Source organism: Tachyglossus aculeatus, chromosome Y4 (assembly GCF_015852505.1).
Source record: "Tachyglossus aculeatus isolate mTacAcu1 chromosome Y4, mTacAcu1.pri, whole genome shotgun sequence".
NCBI classification, from domain to species: Eukaryota; Metazoa; Chordata; class Mammalia; order Monotremata; family Tachyglossidae; genus Tachyglossus; species Tachyglossus aculeatus.
The window spans coordinates 8,534,842-8,557,749 of NC_052096.1; the positions used below are offsets into that span (position 1 = coordinate 8,534,842).

General features: G+C 58.9%; 1 protein-coding gene across 1 annotated transcript; it reads left to right on the forward strand.

Annotated features, from left to right (window-relative positions):
• Positions 1–3,108: 3,108 nt before the first annotated feature.
• Positions 3,109–21,251, forward strand: COPA (COPI coat complex subunit alpha). The gene is made up of 33 exons (XM_038768618.1): positions 3,109–3,178; positions 7,437–7,550; positions 8,130–8,203; positions 8,482–8,562; positions 8,727–8,803; positions 8,918–9,027; positions 9,250–9,359; positions 9,585–9,684; positions 9,779–9,914; positions 10,364–10,446; positions 10,678–10,828; positions 11,230–11,296; positions 12,180–12,255; positions 13,370–13,452; positions 13,688–13,827; positions 13,950–14,035; positions 14,135–14,273; positions 14,369–14,531; positions 14,633–14,779; positions 15,685–15,874; positions 15,969–16,064; positions 16,354–16,442; positions 16,549–16,672; positions 16,893–16,982; positions 17,072–17,181; positions 17,384–17,461; positions 17,612–17,680; positions 17,860–17,996; positions 18,360–18,546; positions 18,647–18,757; positions 19,250–19,411; positions 20,716–20,910; positions 21,003–21,251. Exons 1-33 carry the CDS (start codon positions 3,139–3,141, stop codon positions 21,060–21,062), a joined length of 3,675 nt encoding a protein of 1,224 aa, XP_038624546.1. The 5' UTR covers positions 3,109–3,138; the 3' UTR covers positions 21,063–21,251.
• Positions 21,252–22,908: the final 1,657 nt, after the last annotated feature.

Genomic DNA, 22,908 nt, shown 5'->3' on the forward strand with positions numbered 1-22,908 from the left:
TTGAGCACCTACTGTGTACAGAGCACTGGCCTAATCAATCAATCGTATTTATTGAGCGCTTACTACTAAGCGCTTGGGGAGGCCAAGGCGGCAACATAGAGAGACGGTCCCTACCCAACGGTGGGCTCGCAGTCTAGAAGGGGGAGACAGAACAAAACCAAACATCTTAACGAAATAAAATAAGTAGAATTGATACGTACAAGTCAAATAAATGAATAAATCATCATCATCATCATCAATCGTATTTATTGAGCGCTTACTATGTGCAGAGCACTGTACTAAGCGCTTGGGAAGTACAAATTGGCAACACATAGAGACAGTCCCTACCCAACAGTGGGCTCACAGTCTAAAAGGGGGAGACAGAGAACAAAACCAAACATACTAACAAAATAAAATAGAGTAGATATTTACAAGTAAAATAAATAGAGTAACAAATATGTACAAACATATATACATATATACAGGTGCTGTGGGGGAGGGAAGGGAAGGGGCTCATAGTCTAGAAGGGGGAGACAGAGAACAAAACCAAAACCCTCATTCATTCATTCATTCAATCGTATTTATTGAGCGCCTACTGTGTACAGAGCACTGGCCTAATCAATCAATCGTATTTATTGAGCGCTTACTACTAAGCGCTTGGGGAGTCCAAGGCGGCAACATAGAGAGACGGTCCCTACCCAACGGTGGGCTCGCAGTCTAGAAGGGGGAGACAGAACAAAACCAAACATCTTAACGAAATAAAATAAGTAGAATTGATACGTACAAGTCAAATAAATGAATAAATCATCATCATCATCATCAATCGTATTTATTGAGCGCTTACTATGTGCAGAGCACTGTACTAAGCGCTTGGGAAGTACAAATTGGCAACACATAGAGACAGTCCCTACCCAACAGTGGGCTCACAGTCTAAAAGGGGGAGACAGAGAACAAAACCAAACATACTAGCAAAATAAAATAAATAGAATAGATATGTACAAATAAAATAAATAAGCAAATAAATAAATAGAGAGATAAATATGTACAAACATATATACATATATACAGGTGCTGTGGGGAAGGGAAGGGGCTCACAGTCTAAAACGGGGAGACAGAGAACAAAACCAAAACCCTCATTCATTCATTCATTCAATCGTATTTATTGAGCGCTTACTGTGTGCAGAGCAATGGACTAATCAATCAATCAATCAATCAATCAATCGTATTTATTGAGCGCTTACTACTAAGCGCTTGGGAAGTCCAAGTTGGCAACATATAGAGACGGTCCCTACCCAACAGTGGGCTCACAGTCTAGAAGGGGGAGACAGAGAACATGCTGCTGCCCGGATTACCTTTGTCCAGAAACGCTCTGGGCATGTTACTCCCCTCCTCAAAAATCTCCAGTGGCTACCAATCAATCTGTGCATCAGGCAGAAACTCCTCACCCTGGGCTTCAAGGCTGTCCATCCATCCCCTCGCCCCCTCCTACCTCCCCTCCCTTCTCTCCTTCTCCAGCCCAGCCCGCACCCTCCGCTCCTCCGCCGCTAAGCTCCTCACAGTTGGGCCTCGTTCTCGCCTGTCCCGCCATCGACCCCCGGCCCACGTCCTCCCCCGGGCCCGGAATGCCCTCCCTCTGCCCATCCGCCAAGCTAGCTCTCTTCCTCCCTTCAAGGCCCTGCTGAGAGCTCACCTCCTCCAGGAGTCCTTCCCAGACTGAGCCCCTTCCTTCCTCTCCTCCTCGTCCCCCTCTCCATCCCCCCATCTTACCTCCTTCCCTCCCCCACAGCACCTGTATAGATGTATGTGCATATTTATTACTCTATTTACTTGTTTATTTATTTTACTTGTACATATCTATTCTATTTATTTTATTTTGTTAGTATGTTTGGTTTTGTTCTCTGTCTCCCCCTTCTAGACTGTGAGCCCGCTGTTGGGTAGGGACCGTCTCTAGATGTTGCCAACTTGGACTTCCCAAGTGCTTAGTCCAGTGTTCTGCACACAGTCAGCGCTCAATATATACGATTGAATGAATGAATGAATATATGTATATATGTTTGTATGTATTTACTATTCTATGTGCACATATTTATTCTATTTATTTTATTTTGTTAATATGTTTTGTTGTCTGTCTCCCCCTTCTAGACTGTGAGCCCGCCGTCGGGTAGGGCCCTTCTCTAGATGTCGCCAACTTGGGCTTCCCAACCTCTTAGTCCAGTGCTCTGCACACAGTCAGCGCTCAATAAATACGATTGATGATGATTTTACTTGTCTATATCTATTCTACTTATTTTATTTTGTTAGTATGTTTGATTTTGTTCTCTGCCTCCCCCTTTTAGACTGTGAGCCCACTGTTGGGTAGGGACGGTCTCTATATGTTGCCAACTTGTACTTCCCAAGCGCTTAGTCCAGTGCTCTGCACACAATAAGCGCTCAATAAATACGATTGATGATGATTTTACTTGTACCTATCTATCCTACTTATTTTATTTTGTTAGTATGTTTGGTTTTGTTCTCCGTCTCCCCCTTTTAGACCGTGAGCCCACTGTTGGGTAGGGACCGTCTCTAGATGTTGCCAACTTGGACTTCCCAAGCGCTTGGTCCAGTGCTCTGCGCACAGTAAGCGCTCAATAAATACGATTGAATGAATGTACATATTTATTCCATTTATTTTATTCTGTTAGTGTGTTTGGTTTTGTTCTCTGTCTCCCCCTTCTAGACTGTGAGTCCGCTGTTGGGTAGGGACTAGTCTCTAGATGTTGCCAACTTGGACTTCCCAAGCGCTTAGCCCAGTGCTCTGCGCACAGTAAGTGCTCAATAAATACGATTGATTGATTGATGGATGGATGGATGGATGGATGGATGGATGGACCCCGTCCCCACACAGGCCCCGCCCCCTCAGTCCCTCCGCCCCCCTCAGCCCCCGTCCCCTCAGGCCCCGCCCCTCGGGTCCTCCAAGTTGGGAGAGGAGCGGGGCGGTGGCGCCTCTCTAGGCCGCCGTCTCGTTGGGCGCCGTTTCCGGGGAGGGAGGGGGCGGGGCTTCGGCCGGAAGTCGGCGGCGCGCGGACCCTTCCGCCGGCGCTGACGTGGAGGCGGCGGGCGGAGGCCGCGGGGGGCGCGGAGCGGCGCGGAGGGGCGCGGAGGGGTCACCGAGGGGTCACCATGCTCACCAAGTTCGAAACCAAGAGCGCCAGGGTCAAAGGTGAGGGGGCGATCGGCCAGGGAGGGGGGCGGAGAACCGTGACGCCCCCCCCCCGTCAACTCTATTTATTTATCAACTCTATTTATTTATATAACTCTATTTATAAATCAACCCTATTTATTTTATTTTGTCGGTATGTTTGGTTTTGTCCTCCGTCTCCCCCTTTTAGACCGCGAGCCCGCTGTTGGGTAGGGACCGCCTCTCTGTGTTGCCAACTTGGACTTCCCAAGCGCTTAGTCCAGCGCTCTGCACACAGTCAGCGCTCAATAAATACGATTGATTGATTGATTGATTAACCTTCCCGTGCCTCAGCTACCCAACCTGTAAAATGGGTTGAAGACTGTAAGCCCCGCTTGGGACAACGCGCTCAGTAAATACGATTGATTGACTGATTGATTGATTAACCTCCCCGTGCCTCAGCTACCCAACCTGTAAAATGGGTTGAAGACTGTAAGCCCCGCTTGGGACAACGCGCTCAGTAAATACGATTGATTGATTGATTGATTAACCTCCCCGTGCCTCAGCTACCCAACCTGTAAAATGGGTTGAAGACTGTAAGCCCCGCTTGGGACAACCTGAGCCCCCCGTCAAACGCCCCCCTCCCCCATTTTTTCTCCAGTCCTTCGTGGGAGGAGCCCCGCCCCCTCCCCACCTCTTGTCCATCAGTGCCCCCTAAATCTTTGGGGAGCAAAGATATAGGTGCAAACATGTATACATATATACAGGTGCTGTGGGGAAAGGAAGGGAAGGGGCTCACAGTCTAAAAGGGGAAGAGACAGAGAACAAAACCCTCATTCATTCATTCATTCAATCGTATTTATTGAGCGCCTACTGTGCGCAGAGCACTGGCCTAATCAATCAATCGTATTTATTGAGCGCTTACTACTAAGCGCTTGGGAAGGCCGAGGCGGCAACCTAGAGAGACGGTCCCTACCCAACGGTGGGCTCGCAGTCAAGAAGGGGGAGACAGAGAACAAAACCAAACAACGAAATAAAATAAGTAGCATAGATACGTACAAGTCAAATAAATGAATAAATTAATAGAGTAATAAATATGTGCAAACATATATACATATATACAGGTGCTGTGGGGAAAGGAAGGGAAGGGGCTCACAGTCTAAAAGGGGGAGACGGAGAACAAAACCAAAACCCTCATTCATTCATTCATTCATTCAATCGTATTTATTGAGCGCTTACTGTGTGCAGAGCACTGGACTAATCAATCAGTCGTATTTATTGAGCGCTTACTACTAAGCGCTTGGGAAGGCCGAGGCGGCAACCTAGAGAGACGGTCCCTACCCAACGGTGGGCTTGCAGTCTAGGAGGGGGAGACAGAGAACAAAACCAAACATATTAACGAAATAAAATAAGTAGCATAGATACGTACAAGTCAAATGAATAAATAAATGGAGTAATAAATATGTACAAACGTATATACATATGTACAGGTGCTGTGGGGAAAGGAAGGGAAGGGGCTCACAGTCTAAAAGGGGGAGACAGAGAACAAAACCAAAACCCTCATTCATTCATTCAGTCGTATTTATTGAGCGCTTACTGTGTGCAGAGCACTGGACTAATCAATCAGTCATCATCATTTGTATTTATTGAGTGCTTACTGTGTGCAGAGCACTGGACTGAGCGCTTGGGAAGTCCAAGTCGGCAACATAGAGAGACGGTCCCTACCCATTAATAATAATAATAATAATGGTGGTATTTGTCAAGCGCTTGCTATGTGCAAAGCGCTGTTCTGAGCTCTGGGAAGGATACAAGGTGATCAGGTTGTCCCAATTGGGGCTTACAGTCTTCAACCCATTTTGCAGGTTAGGTAACTGAGGCACGGGGAGGTTAATCAATCAATCAGTCGTATTTATTGAGCACTTACTGTGTGCAGAGCACTGGACTAAGCGCTTGGGAAGTACAAATTGGCAACATATAGAGATGGTCCCTACCCAACAGTGGGCTCACAGTCTAGAAGGGGGGAGACAGAGAACAAAACCAAACATACTAACAGAATAAAATAAATAGAATAGATACGTACAAGTAAAATAAGTAAATAAGTAAATAGAGTAAAAAATATGTAAAAATACGTGTACATATATACAGGTGCTGTGGGGAAGGGAAGGAGGTAAGATGGGGGGGATGGAGAGGGGGACAAGGGGGAGAGGAAGGAAGGGGATCAGTCTGAGAAGTCCTCAGTGACTTACCCAAAGTCACATAGCTAATTGGCGTGGCTCAGTGGAAAGAGCCCGGGCTTTGGAGTCAGAGGTCATGGGTTCAAATCCCGGCTCTGCCAATTGTCAGCTGTGTGACCCTGGGCAAGTCGCTTAACTTCTCTGTGCCTGTTACCTCATCTGTAAAGTGGGGATTAAGACTGTGAGCCCGCCGTGGGACAACCTGATCACCTTGTAATCTCTCCAGCGCTTAGAACAGTGCTTTGCACATGGTAAGTACTTAATAAATGCCATCGTAAAATAATTGGTGGAGTCGGGATTTGAACCCATGACCTCTGACTCGCAAGCCAGTGCGCTTTCCATTGAGCCACGGTGCTTCCCCCCAGTGATCCCCCCCACCCCCCCCCCCAAAAAAAATTATCTGGAAAGGAGCTCCGCCCCCATCTCCCTCCCGGACAGAGACAGGCCGAGTGGAGGTGGCCCTATGGGCCCCAAGGCGGGGGGTGCCGTAGGTCAAAGGTCAAAGTTCTCCAGGGAGAATCAAGGTATCAGGACTTTGAACAAGGAATTGGAGACGTGGAGGACCCCACAATCCTCAAAGCCCATATGCTGCCTGGTCACCGGGTCGGGGGTGGGCCTTAGTTGTGCTGTCTTGGTCGCGCGGTGGATGGGTCCCTGTGATCCTCCCCATCCCTTCCCAGCCCGACACATTCTGATGGAGGCTGCCTTGCCAGGAGCGCCCCTCCCCAAAGCTCAAGAGTGAGAAGGTGAAAGGGGAGTCCTTGTCCTTTCCCCCTATTCTCATTCCAATCAGTTGTACGTACTGAGCACTTACCATGCAGACCGCTATACTAAGTGCCTGGGAGAGTAAATCAGAGTGGAGAGTAGAGCAGGTAGAGACACTTGTTGCCCACAATGACAGCATAGCCTAGAGGATAGAGCAAGTGCCTGGGAGTCAAAGTGCCTGGGTTCCAGTCCCATCTCTGCCACTTGTCTGCCGTGTGATCTTGGGCAAGTCACGTACTTCTTTGTGCCTCAGTTCCCTTATCTGTAAAATGGGGATTAAGACTCGCGAGCTTCATATGGGACATGGACTATGTCCAACGTGGTTACCTTGCACCTGTTGTAGTGCATATGGCAGTGCTTGGCACATATTAATAATAATAATAATGATGGCATTTATTAGGCGCTTACTATGTGCAAAGCACTTTTCTAAGCGCTGGAAAGGTTACAAGGTGATCAGGTTGTCCCACGGAGGGCTCACAGTCTTAATCCCCATTTTACAGATGAGGTAACTGAGGCACAGAGAAGTTGTGACTTGCCCAAAGTCACACAGCTGACAATTGGCGGAGCCGGGATTTGAACCCATGACCTCTGACTCCAGAGCCTGGGCTCTTTCCACTGAGCCACGCTGCTTAAAAAATATCAAAAATTAAAACAAACCAAACAGTGACCTTAGTTATTCTCTTTTTAGCCCCCCACCCCACCCATCCATCCTTCCCTCTCCATTGATCACCCCATCGTCAGTTTTCCCCCTTTCTCTCCCCACCTACTCCTCCCTTTCGTCCTCCACCCTGTCATCTCTTCTGTCCGCCTCACCCCCCCATCGTCTTCTCCCCTCCATCCGCCCCCACCCCCAACATCGCCGCCGTCCCCCCACCATCCCGTACCGGCTGACGCCGGTCCCTCCCCACTCTCCTTGCGCAAAGGGGTCCAGCCTCGGCGACCAGTTCGAGGCAGATTCACAGACGAAGCTGGAAACCCAGGGTCCAGCCTGCTGGGTGGCCTCGGGCAGATCATCATCATCATCAATCGTATTTATTGAGCGCTTACTGTGTGCAGAGCACTGTACTAAGCACTTGGGAAGTGCAAGTTGGCAACATATAGAGATAGTCCCTACCCAACAGTGGGCTGAGATCATCCGATCTCTCTAGGCCTCGGTTTCCTCCTCTTCAAAATGGGGAGAAGATCCCTGTTAGATTGTGAGCCCCTGGTTAGGGTGGGGAAGGGGACCGATCTGATGATCTCGCAAGCACCACGGCGCTAAACTCCCGGTGCCCCCGGCCCCTCTCCCCCTTTCTCCACAGGGCTCAGCTTCCACCCGAAGCGCCCGTGGATCCTGACCAGCCTGCACAATGGCGTCATCCAGCTGTGGGACTACCGCATGTGCACCCTCATCGACAAGTTCGACGAGCACGATGGTGAGGGGGTGCAGTGCTAAGGAGTGGGGTGGGAGGGGGGGCGTCGTCTAGTCGGGCCGGGGCTGCGGAAGTATCAGCCTGCATCTGCAGAGGGCCCGTGCTCGCCTCCTTTGAGCTGGAATCGGGATATTGCCCCAAGGACTGCTTGGAAGTGTAGTCCTGGCGGTCCCTGGGAGACCCACTCATGGGCGGAGCTCCTGCTGCCATTGCTCTCCACCCTCATCTGAAGTGGCCATTTGGACCCAGTGGAGGAGGAGGAGGAGGAGGAGAGGCCACCGCCGCACTCAGCCTGGGTGGCACCGGCCCGGTTCTCACACTTGGGGAAAGCGCCCAGAACCACGAATCTGGAAACCCAGGGTCCAGCCTGCTGGGTGGCCTCGGGCAGATCATCCGATCTCTCTAGCCCTCGGTTTCCTCCTCTTCCAAATGGGGAGACGATCCCTGTTAGATTGTGAGCCCCTGGTCAGGGTGATGATGGTCTCGCACGCACCACGGCGCTAAACTCAAAGCCCAGCGCGGAGTGAGCGCTTAATCCAGCCCAGAAACCACTGACTACTGACTACACTGTTCCCTTCTCAGGACCCGTCCGAGGCATCGATTTCCATAAGCAGCAGCCCCTGTTTGTCTCTGGGGGAGATGACTACAAGATCAAGGTGAGGAGAACAACCCCCTCTCACCACCATCTCTCTCTCTCTCTCTCTCTCTCTCTCTCTCTCTCTCTCTCTCTCTCTCTCTCTCTCTCTCTCTCTCTCTCTCTCTCTCTCTCACACACACACCCCCACACACCCACCCCCCCACCCCCACACCCACTTGGAGTTTCCAGGAAATGACAAAGGCCACCTCTGGGCTGGAGCATTGGGAGCAGGCTGTGGAAGAGGTATGGGGGTCCTCTTGGCTGATGACCGCGTGTCCCTTCCCCTCGGTGGCATAGGTCTGGAATTACAAGCTGCGCCGCTGCCTCTTCACCTTGCTGGGACACCTGGACTACATCCGCACCACCTTCTTCCATCACGTGAGGGCCGCCCCCCCCAAACCACCGGCCTTCCTGGGGACACCCTCCGCCGATTTCCCCAAGGGAATTCTGGGAAGCGGGAGGGATCCTGGGAGGTTGTGGTTGGGGCTCCCTCCTGAAATGCTGATCTTGGGCTCACCCCCCTCACCACCCCCCCTTTCCAGGAGTACCCCTGGATCCTGAGTGCTTCCGATGACCAGACCATCCGTGTGTGGAACTGGCAGTCCCGGACCTGTGTCTGGTACGGCTCCTGCCCCTGGGGAGCTTGCAGTCCCTGCGGGGGCAGGGAGGGGCTGGGCGGGGGCACGGACCCCATCTCACCGCCTCCTCTCTCCCTCCCCTTCTCCATCGCCAGCGTGCTCACTGGCCACAACCATTACGTCATGTGTGCCCAGTTCCACCCCTCTGAGGACCTGGTGGTGTCTGCCAGCCTGGACCAGACCGTGCGGGTCTGGGATATCTCCGGTGAGTCGTTGGGGGCTGCTGGGGCCGGGCGGGGGGTGGGGGGCGAGGCCAGAGAGGTGAAGCTATTTGGCCGCGGTCACCTGCCAGGCCAGCGACGGAACCCAGTGTGCCCTGAGCGGGCGGGTGGGGATCCTGGTGTCGGGGCGGGGGGGAAGGCTCCCGACAGTCCTCCCTGCCTGCCCGCGGAGTTCCCTAAGTCTCGCCTCCCGTCGTCCACCCCAGGCCTGAGGAAGAAGAACCTGTCCCCGGGGGCCGTGGAGTCGGACGTGCGTGGGATCACCGGGGTCGATCTGTTTGGGACCACCGATGCCGTCGTCAAACACGTCCTGGAGGTAACCCGCCTGGACCCCCCCTCCCGCTCCCCGACTCCCAGTCGGGCCCCGGCAGGGGGCTGAGACCCCCCCCCCCAGCAGTCGTGGCCCACCTCGTCATCCTCCCCACATCCTCCCTCCTGCCCTGAACACAGCTCCCCCAGCCCTGCGGGTCCCGGAGGGTGGGCGGGAGGCAGGGATTAGAGCCGGGGGGGAGTCCATCCCACAACGGCGGCGTCTCCGTAGGGCCACGACCGCGGGGTGAACTGGGCGGCCTTCCACCCCACCATGCCGCTGATCGTGTCAGGGGCCGACGACCGGCAGGTGAAGATCTGGCGCATGAACGGTGAGCAGCCGTGCCCGGCGGGGGACGCCGTGGAGGCACGGAGTAAGGAGGGCCCCGTGCTGACCGGCCCCGTCCTCCTCCTTGCCCTCTCCAGAGTCGAAGGCCTGGGAGGTGGACACGTGCCGCGGCCACTACAACAACGTGTCCTGCGCCGTCTTCCACCCCCGCCAGGAGCTCATCCTCAGCAACTCCGAGGACAAGAGCATCCGCGTCTGGGACATGTCCAAGCGGTGCGAGGCCGTGCGGCGGGGGGCTGCTGGGTGGGGGGGCCCCAGGCGGGGGGCCGGGATGTGTCCAAGTGGTGGCTGGCCCAAGGGATGCTGGGGAAGCACCCTTTCTGGAAACTAAAGACCCCGGCCTCTGGCCACCGCTTTTCCAAGCTCGGTCTTCCCTTCCTGTCTCTCTGTCTGTCTGTCTCTCTGCTTCTTCCCTCATGTCTGTGCTACTCTGTCTCTCTGTGCGTGTTTGTGTGTCTCTCTCTGGACACCCCGACACTCCCTTCTGTCTCTGATTTGCCCGTTCGCTTCCTGGCCTGTGTTAAGTGTCGCCATTTTTCCTCCCCCGACCCTTCCCGTCTGGGTCTGTTCCTGCCTCTGCCCACTCACCCACTTCTCTACCTCTCCCAAGTCGGTCTCCCCGATTCAGCGTCTCTGACTATGCATCTCTGCTTCCTGCCCAGGACCGGAGTCCAGACCTTCCGCCGTGACCACGATCGTTTCTGGGTCCTGGCCGCCCACCCCAACCTCAACCTCTTCGCTGCGGGTGAGGAGGTCCCCTTGCCCTCTCCTTCCCCCTGCCTCCAGCCTTGTCGTGTGTGGGAGAAGGGATGGGTAGGGGCGTGTGTGTATGCGTGTCCACTCGCCCCACCCCCTTCCTGGGCAAGGAATCATCCACTTTTCCCCCCTCGGCCTCTCTGCCACGACCCCCGCTCCTCTGGGCTCTGTCTGGACCAGGTCAGCAAGCCCCCCCGCCCACCCTCCGTCTCTCCCGCAGGCCACGATGGCGGCATGATCGTGTTCAAGCTGGAGCGAGAGCGCCCGGCCTACGCCGTGCACGGCAACACACTGCACTATGTCAAGGACCGCTTCCTGCGCCAGCTGGACTTCAACAGCTCCAAGGACGTGGCCGTCATGCAGCTGAGAAGGTAGGGGGGCCAACTCCCAGCATGCCCCGGGCGGCCCCCCCGGGAGGGGGGAGGCGGCGGCGGACGGAGCGGGGAACGGGCCGGCTCCCCGCCGGCTCCCTCCCCCGCCTGGCACGGGGAGCTGGGCTCTCGGCCCGCGGGCCGCAGCCGCGCATCTGAAACATTCATGGCACCGGGGGTGGCGGCGGCAGCAGGGGGGCAGTGAGCGGCGGCGGGGCGGTGAGCCCACCCCCACGGGCACGGGGGACGCTGCCAGGGAGAGCTCGGGGAGCCTGGGCGTGGATCCACCTCGCTTTCCCCCTTGCCACGGGCCGGGGCGGTCCCGGCTCTGCCACCCAGGTGCCCGTCTTCGTGCCCCTCATACCCCCGGTCTCCACTCACCTCCCCTCCTCCCCTGACAGCGGTTCCAAGTTCCCGGTGTTCAACATGTCCTACAACCCGGCCGAGAACGCCGTCCTCCTCTGCACGGTGAGCCCTGCCGGCCCGTGGAGGCGGGAAGGTGGTGGGGGCCCGTGTGTGCTTTTCTGTGAGGGTCTGGGCGTTCAAAATGTCATACGACCCGGCCGGGAATGCTGCCTCGCCCCCTTCCACAGGGTAAACTCTGTCGGTTGAATTGGTTGAGCGCGTACAACATGCAGAGCACCACTTAGAGGACGACAACACGGAATAGGGTCGATAGACTCCTTCCCTGCCTTTAAGGAGCTTGAGGTCTTGTAGACAAGTTGGGCACAAAAGTAAATGACAGTAAAAAGGAAGTCGTAGCCTGGGAAGGTGTGGGAAGATAACGTGATTATGGTTCTGTGTGTCTGTACGTGGGTGGTGGGTGGTCCCCACCTCCTCCTCTCTGCTATGGGTCGGTAGAGTATTGCAGGGGAAGCTTGGCTCGATTACAGGTCCCTGTGTGTAAGGGGTGTGTGTGTGTGTTTTGGGGGGTTGTGGGAAGGAGGGAGTTGAAAAGGGTGGTCCCGGCAAAGGAGGGTTTCTTCCAAATTCAATCACAACCAACCATCTTTTCCCACTGGGTGCCTAGACCCCAGGAGAGGCTGGGGTCGGGGCTGGGAGGGTCTTTGTGGACCTGGGGAGGGGTCAGCCATATGCTTCGTCACACTTTGGGATCCCAGGGAGCTGGGGAAGGGGCCCCCCACAAGTCTTGCTTCCCACAGCCGGGACCCCAGTGCGGGGTGGGCAGCAGAAGGGACCCAAAAACCCAGAGGTTGGGCCAGGTCGGGCCGGTTGTGCCCTCGAGGGGCTGGGCTGCGACCAGGAATCTGAGCGGGGCGGGTGTGGTTGGGCAGGGGGCGGGGGGGGGGGGTTTCCGCCTCTCACCCCCAACCCCCGCCCCCTCCGGCAGAGAGCCAGCAATCTGGAGAACAGCACCTATGACCTGTACACCATCCCCAAGGACGCCGACTCCCAGAACCCCGACGGTAAGCCGCCCCGCCCCAGCCCCGGCAGCGACCGCAGTGTGAAAAATTGATGCGCGTGTGTGCGCACGAGTGCGTGTGCCCGGGCCGGCCACGGTCCAGCTCCCACGGATGGCGCCGCAGGAGCGCTCCTCCCCCCTCGCCCGCTGGCACGGCACGGCACGGCATCACCGGGTGTCGCTTGCCGCAGGGGGCCCTGGCTCTCGCCCCTGCCGCCTCATTGATTCACGGCCGCCGCCACCGTGCCAGGCTGGGCGCGCTGCCCGCGCTCCCCCCACGCCCCACACACGCTGGGCCGCGGCCCCGCCCGGCTCCCGCTTCTCCCCGCGTGTGTGTCAGTGGGACCACCGGGGCCCAGCTGAGCCCCCCACAGCCCCTCCCAAACCCCGCTCTTCCTCATCCAGCCCTCTCCCCTTGGACACCCCTGCGCGCCCCCCCAACCCCCACCCCCCATACTGGGCAGGAGTGGGATGAGGCAGGTGGGGAGCTGGGGTCCCTTCCGCCAACTCTCGATTGTCCGTTGTCTTGGGGGGCAGGTGGAAAGGGTGTCTGGGGGGGCTCCACGGTCACCCTCCCTTTTGTCTGTGCCTCCACCTTCAAGCCATCAAGTTGGATGGCTCAATTGGAAGCTCCTCCCCTACTCCCCTCAAAAAAAAAAAAAGCAGCCGGGAAGAGGGGAGGAAAAAGACGGTGGGGAAGGAGGGATGGGGAGTGATCAGCTTGCCCCGTGTCTGACTGTCCTACAGTCCACTCCGGCCCCCCCACTTCACCCCTCAGGGTGGCATTTGCATGTTAAAGCGGTGGAGCAGCTGCAGACTGGGCAGGAGGGAGGAGCCGGGGGAGGGGCCACCGTCTCCATGCTGCCCCGCCATAGGGGAAGGGGCTGTGCTGTCTCCCCGGGATCGCCGGCCCACCGGATCAGGAGTGGGGTGGGAGCGGAGGAGGAGTGGGAAGGGGGCATCTCCCCCCCCCCCATCGCCTCGGGTTATGGCTGGACCGGCAAGGGAGCAGCTGGGTGGTGCGGCTGCCCCCCAGGCCTGCCCGCACACCCCCCCCCACACCGTGCCCCTGTTGGAGCTTCACCCACTCCCTCCCCTCTCCCCCATCTCCCCCACAGCCCCGGAAGGCAAGCGCTCTTCGGGGCTGACGGCCATCTGGGTGGCCCGCAACCGCTTTGCCGTCCTGGACCGCATGCACTCGGTGAGGGCGAGAGACCCCTGGTTGGGGGGCTGGGGGGCGGGGTGAGGGTCGATGGGCGGATCTGCTCGGGGCTGTCCCCGTCCCCTTCCCCGCCCATCTCCTCCACTCTCTGCCCCTGTGTGGAGGCCAGACCCTCCCCCCGCCAGCCCCGGGATTCTAGAACAGTGGGGGGTGGGCTGGGGGCCGAGGACACACCAGCTGACCCACGCCCCCATCCTCCATGCCCCTGGCCCAGATCCTGATCAAGAACCTGAAAAACGAGATCACCAAGAAGGTGCAGGTGCCCAACTGCGACGAGATCTTCTACGCGGGCACCGGCAACCTGCTCTTGCGCGACGCCGACGCCATCACGCTCTTTGACGTGCAGCAGAAACGGTGCCCGCCACGGGAGGGGGCGGGCGGGGACCCCACGGGTGGGGCGCCCGGGCTCACGGCGGGGACCCGCCGCCCCCCCCCAACCCCTGCTCACGGCCCCTGCCTCGGCGGCCCCCCCACAGCACCCTGGCGTCGGTCAAGATCGCCAAAGTGAAGTACGTCATCTGGTCGGCCGACATGACCCACGTGGCCCTGTTAGCCAAGCACGGTAAGAGCCCGTGGTCCTGTCCGCCCTGCCCCCCACCACCCCCCGGCTCCGACCCCACCGGCTGGAGCGGCGCGGCTCACCGGCGTCCCCCGCCCGCAGCCATCATGATCTGCAACCGGAAGCTGGAGTCGCTGTGCAGCATCCACGAGAACATCCGCGTGAAGAGCGGCGCCTGGGACGAGAGCGGGGTCTTCATCTACACCACCAGCAACCACATCAAATACGCCGTCACCACCGGGTGAGGCCCCTGGGGGGGCAGGGCCGGTGGGGGGTGGGTTAGCGGGGCAGGCGGGGGAGGTGCCGACACCGTCCGCCCCCTCCGCCTGCCCCCAGGGACCACGGCATCATCCGCACGCTGGACCTGCCCATCTACGTGACGCGGGTCAAGGGCAACAACGTCTACTGCCTGGACCGCGAGTGCAGGCCCCGCGTCCTCACCATCGACCCCACCGAGTTCAAGTTCAAGCTGGCCCTCATCAACCGGAAGTATGACGAGGTGCGTGAGGCGGGGCCCCCGGGGGTGGGAGGGGGACGGCGGGGTGCCCGAGGGGATCGGGACGGGGGTGACCGGCCTGTCCCCCGCCCGCCGCCCGGCAGGTGCTGCACATGGTGCGCCACGCCAAGCTGGTAGGGCAGTCGATCATCGCCTACCTGCAGAAGAAGGGCTACCCCGAGGTCGCGCTGCACTTCGTCAAGGACGAGAAGACTCGCTTCAGCCTGGCCCTCGAGTGCGGCAACATCGAGGTGCGGGAGCGGGGGCCGGCCGTCTGCGCTTCTTAACGCCTCCCCCACGCACACTCACTCACTCACTCACCCACACTTGTCCTTCCCTCCCTCTGTCCCTCCGTCCCTCTGTCTTTCCCTCTTTCTGTTCCTCCATCCACCCTTTCCCCTTTTTTTCCTTCTGGCCATCCATCCTTCTTTTTCTCCTTTCCTCCTTCTGTCTGTCCATCCATCTATCCTTTTCTCCTTCCGGCCATCCATCCATCCATCTGTCCTTCTTTCTCTCCTTTTCTTCTTCTGTCTGCCCACCTATTCCTCCTTCCTTCTATCCTTCCCTCCTTCTATCCATTTGCCTGTTCCTCTGTCCATCTATTCTCTCTTTCCATCAGTTCCTCCATCCATCCTTCCTTCCTTACCTCCTTTCCTCCTTCTGTCCGTCCACCAGCCTCTCCTTCCACCTGCCCCTCCATCAGTCCATCCATTCATCCTTTCTTCCTTCTGTCCAACAGTCCTCCCATCTTTCTGTCTTCCTGTCCTTCATCCACGTTTCACTCCATCATTCTCTCGTGCTCTTCCTCCCTCCCTCGCTTCTCCCCTCAATCCCTTCTTCCTTCTCTCTCTCCTTTCCCCTTCCCTCCCTCTTTCCGTCCTTCCTTCCCTCCTCCTATTTCTCCGTCCATCTTTCCCTCCTGTCCATTCCTCTGTCCCCTCCTGTCCATCCCTCTGTTCCCTCTATCCATCCCCCCCAACCACCCACCATCCGTCCCCCAGAACTCCTGAGCGGGGCCGACGGAGGCGAGGGCTCCCACGGCCTCCCCTCACGGTGCAGAGGCGGGGTTGGGGACAATGGGCGGGTGGTCCCCCCGGAGCCTCTGGGGTCCATACCTCCCTTGACGGTCCCCGGGGTGCTCCCCTGCCCCTTGCAGATCGCCCTGGAAGCGGCCAAGGCCCTGGACGACAAGAGCTGCTGGGAGAAGCTGGGCGAGGTGGCGCTGCTGCAGGGGAACCACCAGATCGTGGAGATGTGCTACCAGCGAACCAAGAGCTTCGACAAGCTCTCTTTCCTCTACCTGCTCACCGGAAACCTGGACAAGCTCCGCAAGATGATGAAGATCGGTGGGGTCCCGTGCCGGCCGGCAGGGAGGGGTGGGAGACGGGAGGGGGCCGGGGCCTGAGCCCCTGTGACCCCTGTCCTCCCCCACCCGTACAGCCGAGATCCGCAAGGACATGAGCGGCCACTACCAGAACGCCCTGTACCTGGGGGACGTGGTGGAGCGAGTGCGGGTCCTTCGCAGCTGCGGCCAGAGTGAGCGTCCCCGGGCTACCCTGCCCCCTCACCCTCCCACCCACCGACTCCCCTCCTCCTCCCTGTGGGCGCCGGACCCTCCCCTCTGGGTGGGCGCAGCTCAGGGCAGGATTTCCCCGCGGCTGGGCTCCCTTGTCTACCAGGGCCAGGAGCGGGGTCAAGTCGAGGGCAGAAAAAGTTGACGTCCCCTCCCTGCCCACCTCCTCCACGCTCTCGTTCGGGGAAGGGGGGCTTTGGGGAGGGGATAATCCTCGTGAACAATCCCTCCCCACCTGCTCTGCCCCCGCAGAGTCCCTGGCCTATCTGACGGCCGCCACGCACGGCCTGGACGAGGAGGCCGAGAGCCTGAGGGAGACATTCGACCCGGAGAAGGAGGCGGTGAGACGCGGGGCGGCCCCACCTTCTTTCCCCCCACTCCTGATTGAGGGGGGCGGGAAGGGCTCCTCTTCCCCCCTCCTCGACTTCTGACGACCCCCTCCCTCAGATCCCGGACATCGACCCCAACGCCAAGCTGCTGCAGCCGCCCGCCCCCATCATGCCGCTGGACACCAACTGGCCCCTGCTGACCGTGTCCAAGGGCTTCTTCGAGGGCACCATCGCCAGCAAAGGTGAGGAGCCGGGGCCGCGGCCTTCCCGGCAGAGACCCGGGCCTCCCCGCCCCCCCAACCCTGCCTGCCTCCTGTGGGCCGGGGGTGGGTAGTAATGGGAGGGATTCGGGTCGGACCTGAGGCTTGGGCGTCCCCAGAGGGCATTGGGAGAGGGGATGGACACTGCGGGGGTGGGAGGCGGGGGACTGCAGGGGATGAGCCGGTGTCACCCTGGACGCAGGGAAGGCCGGCGCGCTGGCCGCCGACATGGACCTAGACGCGGTGGGCACCGAGGGCTGGGGAGAGGACGCCGAGCTGCAGCTGGACGAAGGTGGGAGACCCTCCGGGCGGGGGCGGACAGCGGCCAGGACCGCGGGGGCGGGGGGGTTCTGGGTCCTCATTTCCGCGGCCCCTCGCTAGACGGTTTTGTGGAGACGGCGGAGAGCTTTGGGGACGAGTCCGGTGGCCGGGGCCAGGAGGAAGGAGGCGGCTGGGACGTGGAGGAGGACCTGGAGCTCCCGCCCGAGCTGGTATACAGCACGCCCCTTAAGACCCCCCAGCCCCACCCTGCCCCCAGCCCATAGACTGAATTGCTCCTCATGTTTCCAGAGCCAAGACTCCACCCTTCCCCAGGGCTCCTGGGCTCTTCCTCCCCTCACCCAAGGAGGCTGGTGGGTTGGGGGATGAGGGCGGGCGAGGGTGGCAGCTGTGGCAGTGCCATCACTTCCCCAGGAAATGGCCCCAGGGGCGTCAGGAAGCGTCGAGGATGGCTTCTTCGTGCCCCCGACCAAGGGCACCAGCCCCACCCAGGTACGCGGGGGATCCTCCTATTCTCTGCTCCTGACAAGACCCCCGCCGCTGACGGGGAGGGGGAAGGAGGGCTAGGCGGGCGGAGGAGGCGGGAACGGGGGAGGGGAGCCCTTTGACGTGGACCGGGGTGGGGTCTCGGGGTCCCCCCAGATCTGGTGCAACAACTCGCAGCTGCCCGTCGACCACATCCTGGCCGGCTCCTTTGAGACAGCCATGCGGGTGAGTCTCCCCCAGCCCCACGGCCACCGATCTCCACCGCTACACGGCGGCCTGGCTCGTCGCGACGCGACCCTGCCGTTTCCGGGCACCTTGACGTCTTTCTTCCTCCCTGTCGGGGGTCCCCCCTCCCCCGGCTCTCCCTCCCGATGCCCATCAGCCGGTGTGTCCGTCTCCCACAGCTCCTGCACGACCAGGTCGGGGTGACCCAGTTCGGCCCCTACAAGCAGCTGTTCCTGCAGACCTTCGCCCGCGGCCGCAGCACGTACCAGGCCCTGCCCTGCCTGCCCGCTGCCTACGGCCACCCGAACCGCAACTGGTGAGCCCCTTCCCCACCCCCCCATCCTCCAGGGGGGGGAAATATGACGTCAGCCACGGGTTGGACGCGGTTCCCGCCCCCCTCAGAGCTTCCAGTCTTCCTCGGGGGGGGAAGAGGAGGAAACCGAGGCCCAAAGAGGTTCGGTTTCTAACCCCAGGTGGCACAACTGGTGTCCGGGGACGGGACAGGGACTTGAAACCGGCCCTCCGGAATCCCAGATCTGGGCGCCCTCTGCCAGGCCACCCTCCCTTCCTTTCCCGCTCCTACCCAGTTGTCCCCGTGCCCGCCTTCCTCCCTCCCGTCCGTCCGTCTCGGGAGCGGGGGGCCGGAGCCCGGCCCCTCCCGACCACCGGGTCCCCGCAGGAAGGATGCGGGGCCGAAGGGCGGCCTGCCGGCCGTGGGGCTGAAGCTGAACGACCTGATCCAGCGGCTGCAGGTGTGCTACCAGCTGACCACGGCCGGCAAGTTCGAGGAGGCCGTGGACCGGTTCCGCTCGGTCCTGCTGAGCGTGCCGCTCCTTGTGGTCGACAGCAAGCAGGAGATCGCCGAGGTGAGGCCGGGATCGCCGCCGCACCCCCACCCCCCCGGGGGCGGCGGGGACGGGGTCCCCCTCGGGGCCGTGACCCCTGACCCCTGACCCCCCCGCCCAGGCCCAGCAGCTGATCACCATCTGCCGTGAGTACATCGTGGGGCTGAGCATGGAGCTCGAGCGCAAGAGGTTGCCTAAGGACACCCTGGAGCAGCAGAAACGCATCTGCGAGGTGAGACCCTCCCCCTCCTCTTCTGAGAAGCATTCATTCATTCAGTTACGTTTTTGGAGCGCTTACTGTGTGCAGAGCACTTTACTAAGCGCCTGGGAGAGTACAAGACAACAATAAACAAACACATTCCTTGCCCACAACGAGAAGCAGTGCAACGTAGTGGCTAGAGCCCGGTCTGGCGGTCAGAGGGACCTGTGTTCTAATCCCGGCTCTGCCGCTTGTTCGCTGCGTGACTTTGGCCAAGTCATTTGACTTCTCCGTGCCTCAGTCACCTCCTCTGTAAAATTGGGACGGAAACGAGGGACAAGGAGCGGGGTCCGACCTAATTTGCTTGTACCCACCCCAGCGCTCAGTATAGTCCCTGGCACATAGTAAATGCTAAACAAGTACTATTGTTCTTCCATCGCAGAGGGCTGGGGGGGTGGGGGGCTGACCCCGTCCCGTGTCTTTCTCCCCCCTTCCCATGTCGTCCCTGCCCTTCAACCCCCGCAGATGGCTGCCTACTTCACGCACTCCAGCCTGCAGCCCGTGCACATGGTCCTTGTCCTCCGCACGGCCCTCAACCTCTTCTTCAAGCTCAAGAACTTCAAGACGGCGGCCGCCTTTGCCCGTCGCCTGCTGGAGCTGGGGCCCAAGCCCGAGGTGGCCCAGCAGGTGGGCCCGGGGCAGGGGGGGAGGGAGGGGACCCCTGCACACACCCGCACCCCGTCCCGTCCTCTCAATCGGTCATATTTATTGAGCACTTACTGCGTGAAGAGCACTGTACTAAGTGCCTGGGAGAGTGCAATGCAGCCGTGAACAGACGTATTCCCTGCCCACAAGAGCTGGGGACAGACATTAATAGAAATTAATAAGTGACAGAGAGGGACAGAAGTGATATGGGGCTGGAAGGGAGGATGAATAAAGGGAGCAAGACAGGGTGACGCAGAAGGGAGAGGGAGAAGAGGAGAGGAGGGCGTAGTCAGGGAAGACCTCTTGGAGGAGATGGGGCTTCAGTAAGGCTTTGAAGTTGGGGAAAATAATTGTCTGCAATAGCCGCGTGACCTAGTGGATAGAGCACCGGCTTGGGAGTCGAGGTCACGGGTTCTAATACTGGCTCTGCCACTTGTCTGCTGTGGGACCTTGGGGAAGTCACTTCACTTCTCTGGGCCTCAGGTACGTCATCTGTAAAATGGGGATTGAGACAGTGAGCCCCTTTGGGACAGAGACCACCCGATTTGCATGTACCCACCCCAGCACTTTGTACGGTGCTTGCCACCTAGTAAGTGCTTAAATACCGTAATAATAATAATAGTAATTATTATTATTAACCATAATAGCGTGGCTCGGTGGAAAGAGCATGGGTTCAAACCCCGGCTCTGCCAATTGTCAGCTGTGTGTCTTCGGGTAAGTCACTAATAATAATGATGGTATTAAGCGCTTACTATGTGCAAAGAACTGTTCTAAGTGCTGGGGGGGTTACAAGGCCATCAGGCTGTCCCACAGGGGGCTCACAGTTTTAACCCCCATTTTCCAGATGAGGGAACTGAGGCCCAGAGTAGTGAAGTGACTTGCCCAAAGTCACACAGCTGACAATTGGCGGAGCCGGAATTCGAACCCCTGACCTCTGACTCCAAAGCCCGGGCTTTTACTTAACTTCTCTGGGCCTCAGTTTCCTCATCTGTAAAATGGGGGTCAAGACCGTGAGCCCCCCGTGGGGCAACCTGATCACCTTGTGACCTCCCCAGCGCTTAGAACAGTGCTTGGCACATAGTAAGCGCTTAATAAATGCCATCATTATGAGGGAGGGAGGGCATTCCAGGCCCAAGGCAGGATGCGGGCAGGAGGTCAGCGATGAGATGGACGGGATGGAGGTCCAGTGAGTAGGTTGGTATTAGAGGAGCACAGTGTGCGGAGTTGGGAGAGCAGCCAGGTGAGAGGGAGGAGGGTGCGCGGTGACGGAGCCCTGTATCGAGCAGACCCGCAAGATCCTGTCGGCCTGCGAGAAGAACCCGACGGACGCCTGCCAGCTGAGCTACGACGCTCACAACCCCTTCGACATCTGCGCCGCCTCGTACCGGCCCCTCTACCGGGGCAAGCCCGTGGAGAAGTGCCCCCTCAGCGGCGCCTGCTACAGCCCCGAGTTCCGGGGACAGATCTGCCGCGTCACCACGGTCAGTCCTTGCGGCCCCGCACCCCGGGGCCGCCCGGGTCCCTCCCGCCTGCCCCCCGTCATCGCCTGACTGCCCCCCTCTCCCCCCTCCAGGTGACGGAGATCGGCAAAGACGTGATGGGGCTGAGGATCAGCCCCCTGCAGTTCCGCTGAGGCCCCGGATCCCCCCTCCCGCCGGCCGCCCTCGGACCAAGTAGTCCCCGGGCTCGCTCCCTCCTGCCGGCCCCCCGCCCCACTCTCCTCCTCCTCCTCCGCTCCGGCTGTCTCGGAGACGCAAAGTTCTCCCCCTCCCCTGTATGCACCCCACCTAGGCGGGTCAATAAAGTTAGTTTGCCCCCCGGATCTGGCTACAGCATTGCATTTCCCCCATCCGTGTCACACTCACGTATGCACACGCGCCTACACGCTGCACACACCCGGCTGGGGCAGGCGGGTGACCCCGATGGCCTCGGTTTCCCCGCCCCTCCTGAAGGGTTAACCGGGATTCCCGGGCCCCCTGCCCCCACCTCCCGCTCACAGCACGGCTCACCTAGAATAATAATAATAATGGCATTTATTAAGCGCTACTATGCGCAAAGCACCGTTCTACGCTGGGGAGGTTACGAGGTGATCAGGTTTTCCCACATGGGGCTCACAGTCTTCATCCCCATTTTACAGATGAGGTAACTGAGGCACAGAGAAGTGAAGTGACTTGCCCAAAGTCACACAGCTGACAATTGGTGGAGCCGGGATTCGAACCCATGATCTCTGACTCCAAAGCCCGTGCTGTTTCCACTGAGAAGCCCCAGGGACATCGACTGTGGTTCTCCCCTCATACCCCCCAGTTCTCCCTGGCCGTTGTGGGCAGGTGGGGGAGGGCGGTGTCTGCAGTGAGGTTGGGGGGCATGGGGGGATCCCCACAGAGGAGCCCCCCTCTCCCTCTGCCCTGGCCCTGGGGGGAGAGAATCAATTGATCAGTCATATTTATGGAGAGCTTACTATGTGAAGAGCAGCGCACTAAGTCCTTGGGGGTGTACTTCGAGAAGCAGCGTGGTTCAGTGGAAAGAGCACGGGCCTTGGAGTCGGAGGTCACGGGTTCAAGTCCCGGCTCTGCCAACTGTCAGCTGTGTGACTTGGGGCAAGCCACTTCTCTGGGCCTCAGTTACCTCATCTGTAAAATGGGGATTAAGACTGTGGGACAACCTGATCACCTTGTAACCTCCCCAGCGCTTAGAACAGTGCTTTGCACATAGTAAGTGCTTAAGAAATGCCATCATTATTATTATTATTACAATTCAACAGGATGAGGATACACGTTTCCTGCCCATAATGGGGGTGGGGGGTGGGGGTGGAGCTGGGGACAATAATAATAATGGTAATATTTGTTAGGCACTTACTATATGCCGAGCACTGGGCTAGATACAAAGTCATCAGGTTGTCCCCCGTGGGGCTCACGGTCTTAATCCCCATTTTAAAGATGAGAGAACCGAGGCCCAGAGAAGTGAAGCGACTTGGCCGAAGCCACACAGCAGACAAGTGGCGGTGGCGGGATTAGAACTCGTGGCCACTGAGTGCCAAGCCCGAGCTTTTTCGGGGCGGGGCCGGGGCACCTTTAAAAATGGGGTCGGGGGCAGGGTCTCGCTCCTTTTTCTCCCCTCAGTTTTGGGGGGCATTGGCTGCGCGGGGCGGCCCCGCCTGTCAACCCGCCCATGAAGCAAAAACTCCTCACTCTCAACTTCAGGGTTCTTCGTCCCCTGGCCCCCTCCGACCTCCCCTCCCTTCTGTCCTTCTGCAGCCCACCCTGCGCCCTCCGCTCCTCTGCCACCACTCGCCTCCTCACCGGGCCTCGTTCTCTCCCGTCCCGCCGTCAACCCCCGGCCCACGTCCTTCCCCTGTCCCGGAACGCCCTCCCTCCGCACATCATCATCATCATCATCAATCGTATTTATTGAGCGCTTACTGTGTGCAGAGCACTGTACTAAGCGCTTGGGAAGTACAAGTTGGCAACATATAGAGACAG

Excerpts from the sequence above, each read along its gene's own strand:
- COPA (XM_038768618.1), top strand. The coding sequence starts at position 3,139 with ATGCTCACCAAGTTCGAAACCAAGAGCGCCAGGGTCAAAG. Across the intron at positions 8,804-8,917 it reads CAGTCCCGGACCTGTGTCTG|CGTGCTCACTGGCCACAACC; the intron begins GTACGGCTCCTG and ends CTCCATCGCCAG. Across the intron at positions 13,828-13,949 it reads TTTGACGTGCAGCAGAAACG|CACCCTGGCGTCGGTCAAGA; the intron begins GTGCCCGCCACG and ends GCCCCCCCACAG.